Source organism: Schistocerca cancellata, chromosome 3 (genome assembly GCF_023864275.1).
Source record: "Schistocerca cancellata isolate TAMUIC-IGC-003103 chromosome 3, iqSchCanc2.1, whole genome shotgun sequence".
Taxonomy (NCBI): Eukaryota; Metazoa; Arthropoda; class Insecta; order Orthoptera; family Acrididae; genus Schistocerca; species Schistocerca cancellata.
This window is the reverse complement of record NC_064628.1, coordinates 288876738-288895842: the sequence shown is the minus strand read 5'-3', so window position 1 is coordinate 288895842 and position 19105 is coordinate 288876738. Positions and strand designations below refer to the sequence as shown.

General features: G+C 39.3%; 1 protein-coding gene across 1 annotated transcript in view; it reads right to left on the bottom strand.

Moving 5' to 3' along the window:
- Positions 1–19105, bottom strand: part of LOC126174970 (palmitoyltransferase Hip14) — a 107861-nt gene that overhangs the window by 53099 nt on the left and 35657 nt on the right. Inside the window, exon 8 of the mRNA XM_049921440.1 lies at positions 16243–16404. Within this exon, the coding sequence (XP_049777397.1) occupies positions 16243–16404 (162 nt within the window). The remainder of the gene's footprint in view (positions 1–16242; positions 16405–19105) is intronic.

Here is a 19105-nt window from a genome sequence, read left to right as displayed (position 1 = left end):
GGATAACTCATGTTTTACAAATCCGATGTCGAACATAGGCGGCGGTCTCATCAATGTTCAATGCAAAATAGGGATATCTACAGTATTTATCCCTTTCTCCTACCAAAGTGATAATTGGACTAGATTGTAAAACTTATAGGGAAAAGTGGAGTTATTCCCTTTTTATACGGAGGTCTTAAATTGGTTTTCTGTCTCTTCAGCCAACATCACAAACGCAAGGATGGTATACTTTTGTGCAATAAATGCATTGTAATCGCAGTCTCAGTTGTGCCATCACGTTAGATGCATAACATTTTTGTGATGGATGCTTTTATATCTCTTCGTTTTAAAATAGTAACAACAGCAACATAATACCTACTGTGGATCTGGAGAAAATGATTTGGAAATTCAAAAAGATAGGTTCTTTTGGTGTGCAACCTTGTGGAGGGAGGAAAGGAACAGATCTGACATCAGTAGAAGCAGTGGCCACAGCAATACAGAGTAGTGGTGTGCAAACATATACTGCATGGAGAGTTGCCCAAACATTGGACATACCCGTGAGCAAGCTGCGTAGAATCTTACAAAATATCCTTCTTTGCTATCCATTCAAAATTACCCATGTGCATGAGTTGCTTCCTGTTGACCTGCTTTAGAATTTCTGGCTCACTTGGAAGTGGACAATGATTGGCATGGAAGATTTTGTGGCCAGACGAAGCCCATTTCCATCTGACAGAATTGTCGAATATGGGCAACGGAAATTCCACATGAAAAACAACCAGTGCCACTTCATCCTGAAAAGGTCACTGTGTGGTGCGGGTTTACGGCACCATTTATCAGAGGGCCATATTTTTTCAAAGAGACAGGTGCTCCTGGTCCTGTTACCTGGTAAGCGCTATGAGTGTCTTTTGTGCAACCATGTCATTATGGCTCTCCAACAGTGTGGATGGGATGATTTTTATGCAAGATGTCGCACCTCTGCACATTGCAAATCCTTTTAAGCAGCTGCTGAAATGCCATTTTGGAAATGCTAGATTTATCAGCCACCATCAGTCTGGCTGCCCGATCACCTGATCTTAATCCGTGTGACTTCTGGCTGTGGGGCTGTCTGAAAGATGTTGTGTTCAGTGTTTTGATTGAAAATTTAGCTGTACTGAAGGCATGCATTGTGCAACACATTCTGAACATGGCCCTGGAAAGACTTTGATCAATTGTGGAACATGCTGTTTCTCGATTTCAACTTGCTGCAGAAAACGGTGGACAGCATATTGAACATGTTTTGTGCCCGTCACATGGAAATTAATAATCCGATTTGATTTTGTTTACGCTTTTTATGCGGTTTTTGGCTGCAATTAACTACCAATGTGAGTGATGCTTTTTATGTGGTTTTTGACCTCAGGACAATTAAAAACCGATTTTTCCCATCCGATGTGATATGACCTTGCCGTGATGGATGAGCTAACATAACTAACGGTATCACACCTGTACACCCACGCATACTGAGTAGTACAGTTTGTTTAACGTCAAACATACACCTTAGGCATTGTTGCATGACTCAGTTGTCATTGGTAGTCGACCACTGTTAAATTATGATGCTTACAGCGCCATCTATTGCTACATTTTGTAACTAATTATTTTTCTTCTGCCACACGTTTTGCCCCTTCTCTGATAATATTCCATTGCAATCTGACGTCATTGTGACCAGTAGTATAATGCTACAGTGGTTTGAAAGTTTAACTTTTACGAGGGTCACTCCAAAAGAAATGCACACTATTTATGTAAAAATACAATTTTCATTCTACATGTGTGAAAGTTTTACAGTGTGTAGATACACCCTTCCCACTTGTTTTCAAACTTAGTTCAACCTGTTCCCGTGAGTGGAACCATCACAGCAAGTCTTCAAGATGGCTGCTACACTTGACGTTCGTCAGAAGCAACATGCTGTCATAGAATTCCCGTGCTGTGAAAGCGAGACAGTGTGAAACATCAACAAGAGGTTGGAAAAGGTGTATGGAGATGCTGCTGTCGTTTGCAGTACAGTTAGTCGGTGGGCAAGCACGTTACATGATGAAAGCGGGCACGGCAATATTGAGGATTGTCCTTGCAGTGGCAGGCCTCATACTGCACACACTCCAGACAATGTGCAGAGAGTTGACAAATTGGTGACTGCTGACAGATGCATCACAGTGAACGAATTGTCACGCTATGTTGGGATAGGGGAAGGAAGTGTTTGCAGAATACTGAAAGTGTTGGTGTTAAAAAATGTTTGTGCCAAGTGGGTTCCAGGATGTTGACAGTGGCTCACAAAGAAACAAGAAAAATGGTATGCAGCGAACTTTTGGAACAGTACGACAATGGTGGAGATGAATTTCTTGGAAGAATTGTGACAGGTGATGAAACATGGCTCCATCATTTTTCACCAGAGACGAAGAGGCAATCAATGCAGTGGCATCATGCAAATTCACCCAAGAAAAAAAAATTCAAAACTACACCTTCTGCGGGAAAAGTTATGGCTACGGCATTTTTCGATTCCGAAGGACTCTTACTTGTGGACATCATGCCAAGTGGAACCACCATAAATTCTGATGCTTATGTGATGACACTGAAGAAACTTCAAGCTCGACTGAGTCGTGTTCGACCACATCGGCAAAAGCAGGATGTTTTACTGTTGCACGACAACGCATGGCCACATGTCAGTAAAAAAAAACATGGAAGCGATCACAAAACTCAGATGGACATCACTGAAACACCCACCTCACAGTCCTGACCTGGCTCCATGTGACTATCATCTCTTCGTGGAACAAGGTTTGAAGATGAGGACTCCCTTGTGCACGCTGCCAAACAGTGGCTCCAACAGGTTGGTCCAGAATTTTACCATGCGGGTATACAGGTGCTGGTTCCAAGATGGCGTAAGGCAGTTGAGAGGGATGGAAATTATGTGGAGAAATGAATATATTGTTCCTAAAGGATGTATCTACACACTGTAAAACTTTCAAACATGTAGAATAAAAGATGGATTAAAAAAAAAATAGTGTGCATTTCTTTTGGAGTGACCCTCGTATAATCACCCTGTATATTAGTATCTGGTACTACAAAACAGTTATGTCTACTGCTATAGACACAACAAAATAGCCTAAAGTGCACCATACAAAATTGTGAATTCTTTTAAAAGCAAGTGGAATGCTAAGGCTACATATTAAGCCATGAAAGACTTCAACTGACACAGAAACATGTGGAAGCCATAGAAAAAAATTAAAGTCCCTGCGAACTTAAAAGACATTTGATTCTTTCTCAGAAAAATAAATTATTATGTCAAATTTATACCAAATGGCATCCAGTCTGCAAGGCCCTTAATAATCTATACAAAAAAGTACAACATATGAAAGATCATAGCAATGTCAAGAGGCTTTTACAAGCTAAAACATTAACCCATCAATGCCTATGGTATGTTATACCATACGTTGTTTTTATTTTGTGTTGTTACCACTGGATGGAATGGTGTAGGCTGCTTACAATTGTTTGTCTGTACAGTCAGTGGGTGCCACTCCACAACAACAGTAATTTTCAGTGACACAAAAATACCATTATTGCACAGCTAGCCATTTCCTCTTAGTGCTACACAGAACCAGCAAGATAACGTGTGACAGGTAAGAATTTTATCCTAACTGAAACTCCTTGTATTGATATAAATGTTTGGCTTATGATTTTAGTATTAGATTAGAATAACAATTTAACTTGATGTTGTTACCGGTTGTAAAATCTTTATCTAGTCTTATGTAATAGAGTAATACTTTGTCGGATGATATATCATACAACGGAAAACTATCATTACTATTAAACGTAATTCAGGAAATATTTCTTTTTTTTACTTTTACAATAAAATAGCAGATGAAATTGTTTTCCTGAGCTCATTTTGGTACATTCTTATGTAGCATATTTTACTGGCAGATCAAATAAAAACTATTATAATCCTGACAAACCAAGTGTGCAAAAGAGATTCTAAAACTACTTGAAAATCACAGCGATTAAGATAGTATCTGCAGTGAAACAGACTGAGCTGATGAGCTGGATTTAGTCTTTCTTACATTGCATGATGGAAATTATTCCACCTGTGATGATGCTTCTAGTGAATAAGATGGACTCGTAGTTTAAGTGACATTGGCAAGGGGTTTCTTTTACAGCCAGTGGAAGTACAAGCCACTTCAGAAGGAAACAGAAGTGGTGTTATTGTGCAGCCTGTGAGAGAAAGCTACAACAGAGATAAGAACACACCAGTAACATCGAAGAAATATCAAACAATAACATGGAAGTGGATATCAAAGGAACTGAAGACCATGAATGTTGGCAGTCAATTAGACTTCACTGCTAATATATCAGAGCCTTTTCTTGCAACTAAAATGAAGCAGTCTCATAGAATGCCTGTAGATATATTCAAGGCAGTTTTCAATGAAGAATTTATGGAGTACATTTGTAAAGAGAGAGTGAAATATGCTTCTCCAAAAGGATATTTACAATTTCAACTTTCAGTTGATGAGTTATACAAATATTTCAGAATAGTTATTCTTTCTGGTTACAATCCAGTCCCCTTTAGAAGAATGTATTTGGAAATGAGCAGACACTTACAATTATCTTGTAAGTGATTCACTCAGTAGAAACAGGTTTGAAAAAAAATCAATGTTTTCAGCATTTCAATGATAACACAACTATAGATCCAAGTAATAAAACTTACACAATTGATGTGCTCTTGAGACACCTCAACATCATGTTTCTGCAACTTGTTCAGCCACTAGGATGTTTGTTCTCTTTAGATGAAGCCACGGAACCCTACTAAGTACATAACACAATGAAACAATTCATAAGGAGAAAACCGATTCGCAATGGTTACAAGTTATCGTGCCATGGAACACCAGAGGGCTATTCTGTGAAGTTCAATCCTTACTCTGGTGCTGATGACAAAGAAGAAGGAAAAATAGTGGGAACTTCAATTACAGAAAAAATTTGTGTATGTTTTCTTCCTACTAATTCCGCTGTCTTTGTTGACAACTATTTCAACTCTCCCCCGATCTTGGAAGCACTACGCAAGTATGAATTAAATTGCATTGGCACTATCTGGAGAGGCAGGGTTGAGAAATCAACACTGAAAGACTTAAAAATGGAACCTTGTGGATCTCATCATGTTCTTCAAGATGAACACCTTATGCTGCTAAGATGGAATGACAATACCCAAGTGACATGAGCAACTAATCTGCAAATCAATGATTGTCTTACCGAGTAGACCTGGCAAGAGATGGAGTAAAGCAGAACAAAAGCAAGTAACTGTGCCTCAGCCAACATTAGTACACCTGTACAACAAAGGGATGGGCAGTGCTGATCTTTTCGAGAAACTGGGAGGTCTGTACAGGACCAGACTCTGCTCCAAAAAAAAATGGTACTGACCTCTTGTTAGATTCTGACTTGACAGTACCCTTGTCAATACGTGGATGCAGTATAGAAAGATGAACAACATAAAGTTTGTTGGAGTTCCAACAAAGTGTTGTACTATCTCTACTGAGGTCGCCAGTAATGGATAAGCTCAAGGGTTCATTCTAAAATCCAGGAAAGGCGGACCAAATGATATCTGCAGAGACAATGCTGGACACTTCATGGAAAATTGTAAATTGGAAAAGCAGTAATGTATCAGTTTTTATGAATAAAATTAGATTTAACATTGTTTTCTCACTACACAAAAAATTACATTGTGCTACTGAACTGTAAATGTTAATGCCCATCGTATGTTTTATCACATTTGAAATAAAACAGTGTAAATTAAAAAAAAAAAAAAAAAAAAACATTTTCATCATTAATACATCTTGCTATCCTTAAAAGAACTACTTTGTCTTAATTTCATCAAAAACAAAAATTGATTTGGACATTAATGAATTAAAAGTCAGCGACTTGGATGGCAGACTTTGATCCATACCTTTATCATGGCCACCTACATGTCTCAACATGGTATTGGGGCTGTTCTTTTTCACAAAAGCGATAATGGGGATGAACAAACCATAGCATACATATCGAAAATGCACACTTCAGCCCAGCTCTATATCTACATAGATACTCCGCAAGCCACCGTATGGTGCATGGTGGAGGGTACCCTGTACCTAGTCATTTTCTTTCCTGTTCCACTTGCAAATAGAGCGAGGAAAAACTGACTGCCTATATGCCTCGGTAGGAGCCCTAATTTTTCATATCTTATCTTCGTGGTCCTTGTACACAATGTGTGTTGGCGGCAACAAAATTATCTGGCAGTCAGCTTCAAATGCCAGTTCTTTAAATTTTCTCAATAGTGTTCTTCAAAAAGAATGTTGCCTTCCCTCCAGATATTCCCAATGCGCTCCTGCAGCATCTCTGTAACACTTACATGTTGTTTGAACCTGCTAGTGACAAATCCAGCAACTTGTCTCTGAAATGCTTCAATGTCCTCCTTCCATGTGATCATGTAAAGACCCCAATACTCAAACAGTATTCAATAATAGGGCGAACCAGCGTCCTATATGCAGTCTCCTTTACAGATGAACCACACGTTCCTAATATTCTCCCAATGAACCAAAGTCAACCATTCACCTTCCCTACCACAGTCCTCATAAGCTCGTTCCATTTCATATCATTTTGCAATGCTACACCCAGATATTTAAATGACATAACTGTGTCAAGCAGTACTAATGTTATATCCGGACATTATAGGTTTGGTTTTCCTACTCACCCACATTAACTTACATTTTCCCACATTTAGAGACAGCTCCCATTCATCACATCAACTATAAATTTTGTCTACATCATCTTATATCTTCCTACTGTCACTCAACTTCGACATGTTACCACTCACCACAGCATCATCAGCAAACAACCACAGATTGCTGCCCTCCCCACATGCCAAATTATTTATATAATATAGAGAACAATAGTGATCCTGTCACACTTACCTGGGGCACTCCTGATGATGCCCTTGTCTCTAATGAAAACTCACCATCAAGGACAATATAATGGGTACTGTTACTAAAGAAGTCTTTGAGTCATTCACACATCTGTGAGTGAGTCATACCTTCGTTATCAATTTGCAATGGAGCACTATGTCAAATACAGTCTGGAAACCTACTAGAAATACGGAATCTGCCTGTTGGCCTCTGTCCATAGTTCATAGTACATCATATGAGAAAAGGGTAAGCTGAGTTTTGCACAAGCGATGCTTTCTAAAACCATGCTGATTCGTTGACATAAGCTTCTTAGTCTCAAGAAAATTTATTATGTTTGAACTGAGAACATGTTCCAGGATTTGCAGCAAACCGAAATTCAGGACGTTGGTCTGTAATTTTGCGAGACCGTTCTTTTACCTTTCTTATATACAGGAGTCACCTAAGCTTTTTTCCAGTCACTTTGGACTTCGTGCTGAGCAAGGAATTCATGACAAATACAAGCTACATAAGGGGCCAATGCTGTACAGTACTCTTTGTAAAATGGAACTGTGATTCCATGTTCATCTAGTGACTTATTTGCTTTCAGATTTTTCAGTTGTTTCTCTATGCCAGGGATGCTTATGATTCTTCCGCATTAACAATTTCTTGACTGTGAAATTTAAAACTTCGTCTTTCATTTTGCTACCTTCACCAGCCACACTAGAGTGGCCAGCAAGGGAATTTTCTCTGGTTCTCTGTCAGATGTTTTGCTTTAATGTGATGGTGGTAGCTGTTGTATGCTTCATGCACAGATCCTTTCACAAAAGCATGAACCTCCACTAGCCTACACTTGTGATCATTTGTGCGTTCTCTTTTGAACCAAGAGTGCAACAACCTCTGCTTCCTCAGCATCTTCTGAATTTCATTATTGAACCATGGTGGGTCTTTCCCATCCTTTTACCACTGTCCAGGCAGACAATTCTCCAGACCACAATTTACAGTCTACTTGAACTTTGTCCATAATTCTTCTACATCCATCTTATTGGAACTATGTGATGTCAATTCACTAACAAGGGAACCTCCCCATCACACCCCCCTCAGATTTAGTTATAAGTTGGCACAGTGGATAGGCCTTGAAAAACTGAACACAGATCAATTGAGAAAACAGGAAGAAGTTGTGTGGAACTATGAAAAAAATAAGCAAAATATACAAACTGAGTAGTCCATGTGCAAGATAGGCAACATCAAGGACAACTTGAGTTTAGGCGTGCCATGGTCTCGTGGTTAGCGTGAGCAGCTGCAGAATGGAAGGTCCTTGGTTCAAATCTTCCCTCGAGTGAAAATTTTAATTTTTTATTTTCAGATAATTATGTGACGCACATGCCATCACCAGTGTCGTATAGAATATATCAGACGTATTTTCCTGTGGAGGAATCGGTTGACTTATGACCTTGCTATCAAATGTTATCGGTTCCCATTGGAAAGGCACGTCCTTTCGTCTACTAATCGCACGGTTTTGCGGTGCGGTCACAAAACACAGACACGAAACTTATTACAGTGAACAGAGACGTCAGTGAACGAACGGACAGATCATAACTTTGCGAAAAAAAAATTTTTTTTGACTCGAGGGAAGGCTTGAACCTAGGATCTCTCGTTCCGCAGCTGCTCACGCCAACCACGGGACCACAGCGCTCCTAAGCCTACGCTCTCCATGAAGTTGCTTATCATGCGCATGGACTACTCAGTTTGTATATTTGCTTATTTTTTTCATAGTTCCACACAACTTCTTCCTGTTTTCTTGATTGATCTGTGTTCAGTTTTTCAAGGCCTATCCACTGTGCCAACTTATAACTAAATATGAGGGGGGTGCGATGGGGAGGTTCCCTTGTAAGTGAGATGCTTACAACTGTTTATCAACCAGAAACACTCCCATAGCCTTCTTGACAGGTTTACTAACTTTTGTAATCATAGTTGCTATAATGACATCATAATCGCTAATCCCTGTTTTTGTACTAACATTGTCAACGTTCACTTGTGTTAATGTGCCACAGCAATGCCTCTGCGACGTGTATGGCGTCGTCGCTGGCGGCGCAGTGTACCTGTGTATCGCAGTTTGAAGGCGATTGATATTGACTTAGCTGGGCAGTTTAATAAACAGCAATTGATTGGAGGTCCAAATGTTTTTTGTGGACTCCATCTGAACTTTACCTGTGATGTACAAGCAGTGTTTGGAGGTAGTACCTGGCTGACACTTGCTGTTGTATGGGGCAATCAAGCAGATTATGGTGGCCTTGAAGCATTTCCAGATGCTAACATTTTGGCTTGGAAGACGTGGAGTATTGCTGAGACTACAGGACTGTTGGCTAAACAGCCTTATGGTACTCTTGTTCCAAGCATGCCATTTGTTTTGACTACGAGAAGGAAGAAGAAATTAAATGCTGATGAGTACCTCTTTTTATGGGCTAAAGTTAGCAATGGGAATTGTAAAATAAAGATCAACGGTGATTGTATGATTTATTATAGACAATAAATTGTGTTCTGTCCTTTCCTTATCTCTTTTCCTTATCTCCCTCCCTTTTTATTAAAAAAATGTATTCACTTTTTGTTTTGGTGGCTGTGCCGTTCTTGGTTGCACGCTAGGCGGGTGACGTTGAACGGGACTTAGCCGCTGGACGAGGCTGCCGGGCAACACGGGCCCTAGTATTACTAGGCAATGAATCCACAGACATCTCAGTTTATATTTGGTAGTAAAATTTGACAACATAGTCCATGGAGAGCAGCAAACTGATTTAATATTTAGAAATGAACAGTTGAAATATTTCTTTATTAACCAGTCTTAGCTTATCTACAAGCCATTTTCAGAAATTTTTGGCCCCCTATGGCTGGTACTGGTGACTTCTCAGATACCACAATGGTATCATGAAAAATCCAAGGAGCCACTAGCACCAGCCATAGGGGGCCAAAAAATTCTGAAGATGGCTTGCAGATAAGGCAAAACCGGTTAATAAAGAAATACTATTGTGATCTCAACTGTTCATTTTCAAATATATTTGGTAGATTAAAATCACCTCCAACAAGTATCGCATGATCTGGGTATTTACGTGCTTCTGATTATACACATTTCTTGAATGACGCTAGAACTGTCATGAAATCGGGTGGCCGGTAAAAACATCCAACAATTAATTTGGTTTCACCTACACTGTTATAAGCAACCAGATAACTTCACTGCTGCATTCCACTTCGAACTCATTATCATTATTAAACAATGCAAAATTCAAAATACCACCTATAAAAACACAAGGACTATCAAGTACGGCATGGGAACCAATGCCTTTCACCTTAACTTTATTCTTCTCCTTGGCACCAGTACTGATTTCAGTGTTATCAACGGCCTTGTAAACAGTAGCAGGTGAGTACCGGCTCCTCCCAAAATGATACATCTCGTGAGTCATTCAAAGGAGCTGCAACAGCCTGATCCAGACTGCCAATCGACCAGAAACAGTCACGCTTATATAGCCTGCCAAAAGCCAGGAAGTGATTCTTGGTGTTGTAGCTCTCAGGGGCACTCTGGGATTCTCTCTGTGTGAGGCACGCCAGTGCACCTCTATGAATTACAGGTAAACTGTGTACTGCAGTTCAGAGCTTTTTGTCTTCTGTGATGTGCGACTTTGAATTTTTTCCTCCCTGGCAGGTCTAGCTTAGCTCAATTACTCAAAGATTGGCTCTGCCAAAAGGTGAATGTCACAAAATCTCAATAACTGACATTCAAAATGGGAAGTCTGTACTCATCAGCTAGAGACTGTGGTCATCTGTGTGTGAGTTGTGCTTACATGAATGTTGAGTGTATGTTGTCTAATTCTGATGAATGCCTTTTTGGCCAAAAGCTTACTTGTTTGCCAGTCTTTTTGTTGAGCCTGTCTGTGACTTAGCACCTCCGCTATAAGGTGAGTAACATTCTATCCTTTTCAGAACATTGTCAAATATCACAACAAGGTATGCAATACATAACTTCCTGAAAATATTCGCTATTGAAGGAACCCCAGAAACCACTGTTTTGGGCAATGGCCATTGATTTTCATCCAATATGAATCAGGAGCGTTGCTCCTAGGAGGAAAGAGATTAGTGTTTAATGCCCCGTTGACACTGAGGACATTAGAGACGGAGCACAAGCTCAGATTGGGGAAACACGGAGAAGGAAATCAGCTGTGACCTTTCAAGGCAACCATCCTGGCACATGCTTCAAGTGATTTAGGGAAACCATAAATATGGATGGGCAGATGTGGATTTGAACTGTCATCCTCTCGAATGCGAGTCCAGTGTGCTAACCATTGTGCTGCCTTACTCAGTAGCTCTGCTCCTGGGGGGGGGGGGGCATACAGCACTTAACAATGGCACCGTAACACCCAATCTCCGATGGCAGAGCTGAACAGTTCATCTACACCTTTAAGATGTCAGACATAGAGGTTGGACTTGCACCTTTGCGAGGGTCCCAAGAAGGATACCAGGCATTATCATAGCTGGACAGGGAGGACAAATGTTCATAGTGGATGCCAATGGCACCACTCTGATGTGACATGCGAACCAACTGTGTCCACACTCAAAGACTTCAACCTCAAGACAACCATGATTTTCCCTCCCAATGTGATGGATAAATAAACTTGAGACACTTGGCAGACCCACATCCTCAGGATCTGTGTCTTTGGAATTGGTCCCTCATAGAATGGGACCTTTTCCACTTCCTGCACCATTGACTTCCAGCACAGACTCGGGGACTGGTACAACAGCTCCACCTTACTGCAGCATTAGCACCTCACCCCTGCCACAAGCAAAGGATACAGCAACACCAGACAAAGAAATGGGCAGTAAATCTCTAGCTGGCTTGTGCACCCACACCACCCCTGCTCATGCAGTTATTATGGTACCAACAGGGATATTTCTGGCCTTATCACATGCAGATTACAAGGGGGGGGGGGGGGGGAGGAGGAGTAGGGATTCTATCTCTCTCTCAGCTGATAGTGAGACCGATAACCTACAATGTTGGCTATCAATGATTCCTCTGGCAGCCAGTAAGAGGCACCAGTGGGCTGTCACATGACCCTGGCTGCTGATGTCAAAATGGTTCAAATGGCTCTGAGCACTATGGGACTTAACATCTGAGGTCATCAGCCCCCTAGAACTTAGAACTACTTAAACCTAACTAACCTAACGACTTCATACATATCCATGCCCGAGGCAGGACTCGAACCTGCGACCGTAACGGTGGCGTGGTACCAGATTGAAGTGCCTAGAACCACTCGGCCACAGCGGCCGGCGCTGCTGATGTCAAGCTGGATATAAAACCCAGAGACCTGGTCTCTGTGAAGAAAAGGAGGAAGATTGGGTTTAACGTCCCATCGACATAGAGGTCATCAGAGACAGAGCACAAACTTGCATTGCGTCAAAGACGAGGAAGGAAATTGCCTCTGCCCTTTCAAAAGAATCATCCCGGTATTTGCCTGGAGTGATTCAGGGAAAATACAGGAAAACTAAACCTGGATGGCTGGATGCGGCTTTGAACTGTTGTCCTCCCATATGCGAGTCCAGTGTGCTGAACACTGTGCAACCAGGCCTCTGCAAGACAGTTCGTATCATGCTGTGCTAAAGTATCTACCTTGCTTACACTGTCCTTTTGTAACCTGGCTGTTTTGTGTACTGGATTTGAATTGGGCTGAACTACTGTTTCTCAGTTTTTTAACACATTTTCTTCTTTGCAGACTCTTAGTGTGTTCTATAATTTATGATGACCCAGAACAAACTGTAATTGTGGGCTTACAAGTGATTACAGTATGCCCATATTTCTGTGTAATAGTGTGTTGTAAAAATATGGGCATACTGTGATCACTTGGAAGATCAGTTTAGATTCTGTAAAAATGTTGGAACACGTGAAGCAACACTAACCCTACATCTTATCTTAGAAGATAGATTAAGGAAAGGCAAACCTACGTTTCTAGCATTTGTAGACTTAGAGAAAGATTTTGATAATGTTGACTGGAATATTATCTTTCAAATTCTGAAGGTGGCAGGGGTCAAATACAGGGAGCTAAAGGCTATTTACGAATTGTACAGAAACCAGATGACAGTTATAAGACTTGAGGGGCATGAAAGGGAAGCAGTGGTTGAGGAGGGAGTGAGACAGGGTTGTAGCCTATCCCCAATGTTATTCAAACTGTATACTGAGCAAGCAGTAAAGGGAACAAAAGAATATTTTGGAGTAGGAATTAAAATCCATGGAGAAGAAATAAAAATTTTGAGGTTTTCCGATGACACTGTAATTCTGTCAGAGACAGCAAAGGACCAGGAAGAGCAGCTGAAGGGGGGCAAAGGCCAAGCATAGCTGTACGATCATTATGATTGTTATAGCAGCCATGACATCACATGCTTGAGTTTGTCTGTGAAGGGGTCACATGTTGAGATAGATTGAAATTTTATTCCTGGTTACTTCCAGTTCCAGATGGCAGATTGTAAAGCAGTGGTTGCTGTGTGTATGGAGCATACTTTCATCTGTAGTGCGTTTAGTGTTGTTTGTCTTAAATGTTAGTCCTGCTTACGATATAGTGAGTATTTTATTAGTAACACCCTCTTCACATTGTACTGAGCCATGTATTAGAAAATTTTGGATCATGTTTCGACGGAAATGGTGGAGAGATTTTGCAATTGTGAAAAATTCAGTTTGTTGCCCTGCCTATACCACAAAATTCGACAAATACCACATGTTTTCCTTCTAGTGGACTCGAAAAACTTGTAAAATTTCTTTGGACCTGTATTCCATAAGATTCAATGCTTCACAAACAAACACTCCATTATGCACGCCAATGAGAACAACAGAAAGATTTCCACCAAAAAGTTGTTAGAAATGCTTAATGAGGATAAGAACCTTTTTATGGAAAATTATATACTGTTCTACCTTATTCTGCTCTTTTACTACAGCATCTCCGGGATGAAGCCAAGCATAGCTACGCAATGCAGTACATAAGAACTGCTTGGAATCTGTTGAAGATTCTGAAGTACCAAAGAAGACAATGACTGGGCTCATATTTCAAATAGAGCTGATTTTGATGGTTGTGATGCTTATGTTGCAGTGTGATGCATTCAAAATTTTTGAAATCTGCAGTCACTCCCAGTCTGTCAGAAGTACTTACTGGATTGGAAGTAAGATGTGCACAGCAACTGCAGTTGAGGACTTTATCTATGAATGCAGTGTTGCTTCCAAAAAACAAACCACAACTGATTCATTCTTAAAGCCTAAGTGGCTAAAATTGTCCATAATTCCGGCTTAAGCCAATCTGGACTGCTGTACCTGCTGCTATACAGTATATTATCCTTCATTTAGATGAATTTCAAGTTGATACAAATATGTTTAGAAGTTTCATTTTAATGTGAATCTCACTTGTACATTTATTTTACTATCTGCCTTCAAAAACATATAAACAATGCTTTACTGCATTATCTTGACATCTTTCTTTTTTTTTTGTATAAAATTTGGCAAATGTTCAGCAACAAGAAACTGTAACACTAAGCTGGTGGTAAAGTCATATGTGCTGAAATGTTTATGAGCCATTAAACTTCTGAATAAATCAATAATCTTTATGTATTAAATGACAGGACTACTAGTTGCTCTCCAACATGGTGATATAGAAAGCACTGAATGATATATTTTATGTCCTTCCACTTAGCCATCAGGACTCTCTTTACAACTTAATCAAATGTCTTTTCAGTTTCTTTGGAGGTACATTTTAATCTGTCAGTTACAGAAACTAATTAATATATAGGTGTTTCAGAAGTGATGGTCAATAATACACACATGGAAAGTACAGGCCAAAAGTAGCTACAAAGCTCCAACCATTGTTGAGATACAACCCATTTTCTGTTGCGGTTCATTAGAGACGCCATGTGCTCCTAGACACTAAATGTTAAGAGTAGATGCTCAAAATGTTGTCCATGTGTCTGAATGTAACATTAACTCATCTCTGAAATGAGTTGTGAATCCTCTCAGGCAGTCCTGGGGAATTCTGTAAATGCTGGAAGGCAGCTTCAACCCACAAGCACAATTCCTCAAGAAAGTTGACCACAGTAGCATAGACTACGTTTTTGAAATGCCTCCACACACAGAAATCCATGGGATTTAAATCCAGAGACCTTGGAGGCCATGGCACGGGCCCTCCTCTACCTACCCAATGTTGAACACATGTCTGAGTTAGAAGCCGGTGCACTCGTAAATGAAAATGGACTGGAGCACCATCAAGCACAAACCACATCATGTTCAGGTGCTGGTGCAGTGAGACATCATCACTTACATCTGGAAGTTCAGTCCACAGAAACCGCATGTACTGCTGTCCGGTTAGTCTCTGAGGAAGGAAGTGTGGCCCAATTATGCATTCTCTGAGCAGTCCTGCCCAGACATTCAAAAAATAACACTGCTTATGTCATGATACGCATGTTGCATTAGGACTGACATCAACCCAAATGTGACAGTTATGGTATTTAAAAATACCATCACTGGTAAATCCAGCCTCATCCATGAGCTGAATACTGTTTACAAACAGGGGATTCAGAGTACATTGTTGTTCCACCCGTTGGCAGAAATTCTCTCTAGGAGAGAAGTCTGCAGTGTTGAGGGTTTGCACTCACTGGAGATGATATGGATCAAATACTTGCTGATGTAAAATCTGCCATACGCTGCTATGACTCAGGACACCTCTTGAGTAGCAAACCTCCTTGTTGAAGTACTCTGACATTCATGTTCAATGAGTTACACCCTTTCCTCAAAATCGGTTGTTATGGATCTGGGTCGACCTTCTCATACATTGCCTGCGAAACTCTTGGTTTCTCTAAGGCACTGATGTAACTGGCTACACGTACGCCTGTCAGGCTGCCTGCTGAGAAGAAAACCTTCTTCACACAATCGTGCAGCCTCCAGGGCACTGCCATTCATTTTGCCATACTTGAAGTGCATTTCAGTGTACTCCTCACTGGTGTAACAGCAATGGCTGATTTGTGGACCCATGTTTATTGGAGCTTTTTAGCTACTTTTGGCCTGAACTTTCAATAATTCTATTGAACATCACTTCTGAGACACTCTGTATATACCTAAAGTTTCATCTTTAACATCAATAGTCTATTCGTCTACAACCAAATAATAAATTTTTATTTGTTGCATTTAACTATCTATCCTTTGTGTCCAGATTTCCAATACATCAAATAAGAAATAACTGTAAATGAGCATACAGAAAAGCAAACATCCTTTACAGGCAAAAAAATTGCACAGCAGCAGAACTATACAGTTAACGCCACTTACTCTATATTTTTCTTCTTGAGTGCTTGAAAGGACTCCTGGATCACCTCTCCAAGCTCGTAGAAAATTATACCATAGAAAGAGAGAGGAACCAACAAACAACACTGTTATCCAGACTTCCACAATAGGAGCAATCCACACAAACCATGTGACGTACATCCAAAACTGAAAAAATAACACATAAGCAATTAATTTTTTTTTATTTTTGTCATGGGAATGGAAAAAGATCCCATCATTGCTTCACAAAATGTAATGAAGTTTTAAGCTAACTACTACTAGGCAGCTGTTATTGTTGAATAATCAATGAACCTTGAATTTTGGAGATAAAATAAATTCATATTCTAAGCAACCTTATACAGGAAAGAAAAAATACGACGCAAAAAGTACATAAACCATTGCTCTCTGCTGTTATTAATGTTTTGTGTTTGACAATATCTGCTCTCTGCATCCACCAACTATTGTCTATATGAGTTTTCTTGTTTGGTCTTCTATCTTTAGCATCTCTTCTTTTCTTTACAGTAATGATCCTCCAACAAATTATAGGGGCATTTCAATTTAACACTGAATCCAAACTACCAAACAAGCTGGCACTTTTAACACAGAAAGCATTGCTAAAGTTATGTAAAAGTTCTTCGTCAGACCAAAAATTGAACCATAGATCTTGAAATTAAAGTCTGATAGATGAAGCCATCGAACCAACACATATTTGTACATAAAACATATGAATTGTTATGAGGAAGGCAGGAACAGTTACCCACAGTAGAACATTGTCTAAGGTCACTATCATAAAACATTTAAAGATTAATCTTTTGAAACAGTTAAATCTTAACCTGAAGCTGAACAAAAATAGTTAAAGTAGATCATTCAAAATGACATATGCATAATAACTGAGTGCAAATCTCTCAGTGACTAGGATGAATTCATCCAACTAGTGACTGCCACAGTGAATACACAGAACACTATCAATTCGAAACATTAAAACTGCACAACTAAATTTTTTGAGCTCTTTACGCATATTTTTATTACAATTCAAAGTACACAGGTGTTGCACAGGAAATAGTACATTTTCAATTGACCATCTATAACAGAATAATGTTACTTCACATTTCTTGTAGTATGTTATAAAAATATGATTCAATTGATTTATGAATATTTAATGATGGTCATATAGAGAGAAGTGTAGTCATGCCTTGTGAAACTACATGATGATTTGATATTGATTATCTAGTGTTATAGTCTTAAATATATAAATGAATATGTAATTTAAATGGACTAAATTTATCCTACATATAGTATCACACAACACGTATTCTGTAAAAAAATTGTGGCAGCCATTAGGCATGATGATGGTCAAGTCTTCCCCTAGTTGAGGCATGAACAATATGCAAAAATATCTTAGCAGCAAGTCCTCACCTGCACTGCATCTGTGAAGGCTAGCCACAGACATTTTATTCTATAGCGTTGTGTAGGACAGCTAGACTCACAGAAATTCAAACTAGGTGAAAAGTAGTTATGAGTTAATACACTGGCAATGAACTGTAATGAGTGTTACAATTTCATTTCAAGAACCTATTTCACTTTGCTTAAATCACATCTTTGAATTAGTAATTTCTGGTCAGTAAGTTTTACCATGAAAAGCAATGGTAGTGTTGTGTATTCACGTAAGAACAGGATTCTCAAAACTTTGATGAGTCATATTTTTCAGTCTTTGCTTGGCTTGCATTGGCTTAAATTCTTTCAATTAAAGTTCCAAAATTAAAGTAACCATTGCCTAAAGACTAGTGCTTCTTAAAGTAACACCTAAATGTGAAGTAATTTAAAGTGTGTTGGTTTCATTCTGCTACAACAAACATTAATCACATTCATGAAACAAGCTGATTTTTTTTAAATTTGTCCTCACAAGATGTGGAGATCATTTGTGGCAAGCACTAAATTGTTTTTCAGGAGGATTGTGCACAACATGAATCAGTATTGATCCTTGCCTAGTGTTGTATGCTATCACTGTGTTTTATTGGAAAACATCATATGTCAGAAAGATAGATGAAGATAAGAAGTGAAGTGCTTAACTGCTTCACAATGAGCCTTAGTTTTTCCAGTAAACACTCTGGACAAAGTAAGATTGTCCAGTTAATTTTCAAAAGGTACTAATGCAGTTAACTATTGTAAGACTGTCCAGGTAATGAAAAAAATAAAATAAAAATAAAATAAAAATAAAAAAAAATTAAAAAAATGTTCGAAGTGTTGTTGGTTTAGTTGCGAATAGACCATTACAAGTTACAAAAAAAAGTCAACGTAATAACGCTGCTCTGTAACATGCTCACACCACTTAATCATATGTACATAGCGTACAATTCAGTTGAGTATGGAACTTGGCCAGTTCTGATGCATACTGTCATTTGCAGAGCACTGCACCTGTGTAACACACAAAGCACCTTTTAAGGGGCTTCCATTACCATGTTTCCTACAGAATGTCGATATCCAGGTAAATAAAACAATGACATGAGATGAGATGAGTTCAGTAACCAACATGAATCATAAGGGACCTGAAATCACCGTTTGAATGCTGGAAAATGTCCAATGACTTCATGAATGGCTTTTCAATAATGGCAATGTTTGCAGAACAGTTATCTATAAGTTATATTGATGTAAATATACGCTAAACCTCGAAACAAGCAAATGAAAATGTACTATTTCTCGTGGGCTTACCTGTAGTTCTTTAATTTCACATTTCCCTCTTTCTATCATTCTTTAAATGCATCACTAAATGATACCACTCTTTCATAAAAACTTCTATTAGCTTTTAGATAATTCTCTGTTTCTAAACCATACTTCTTGAGTTTGGCAGTATGATGCGCTGGTCACAGAC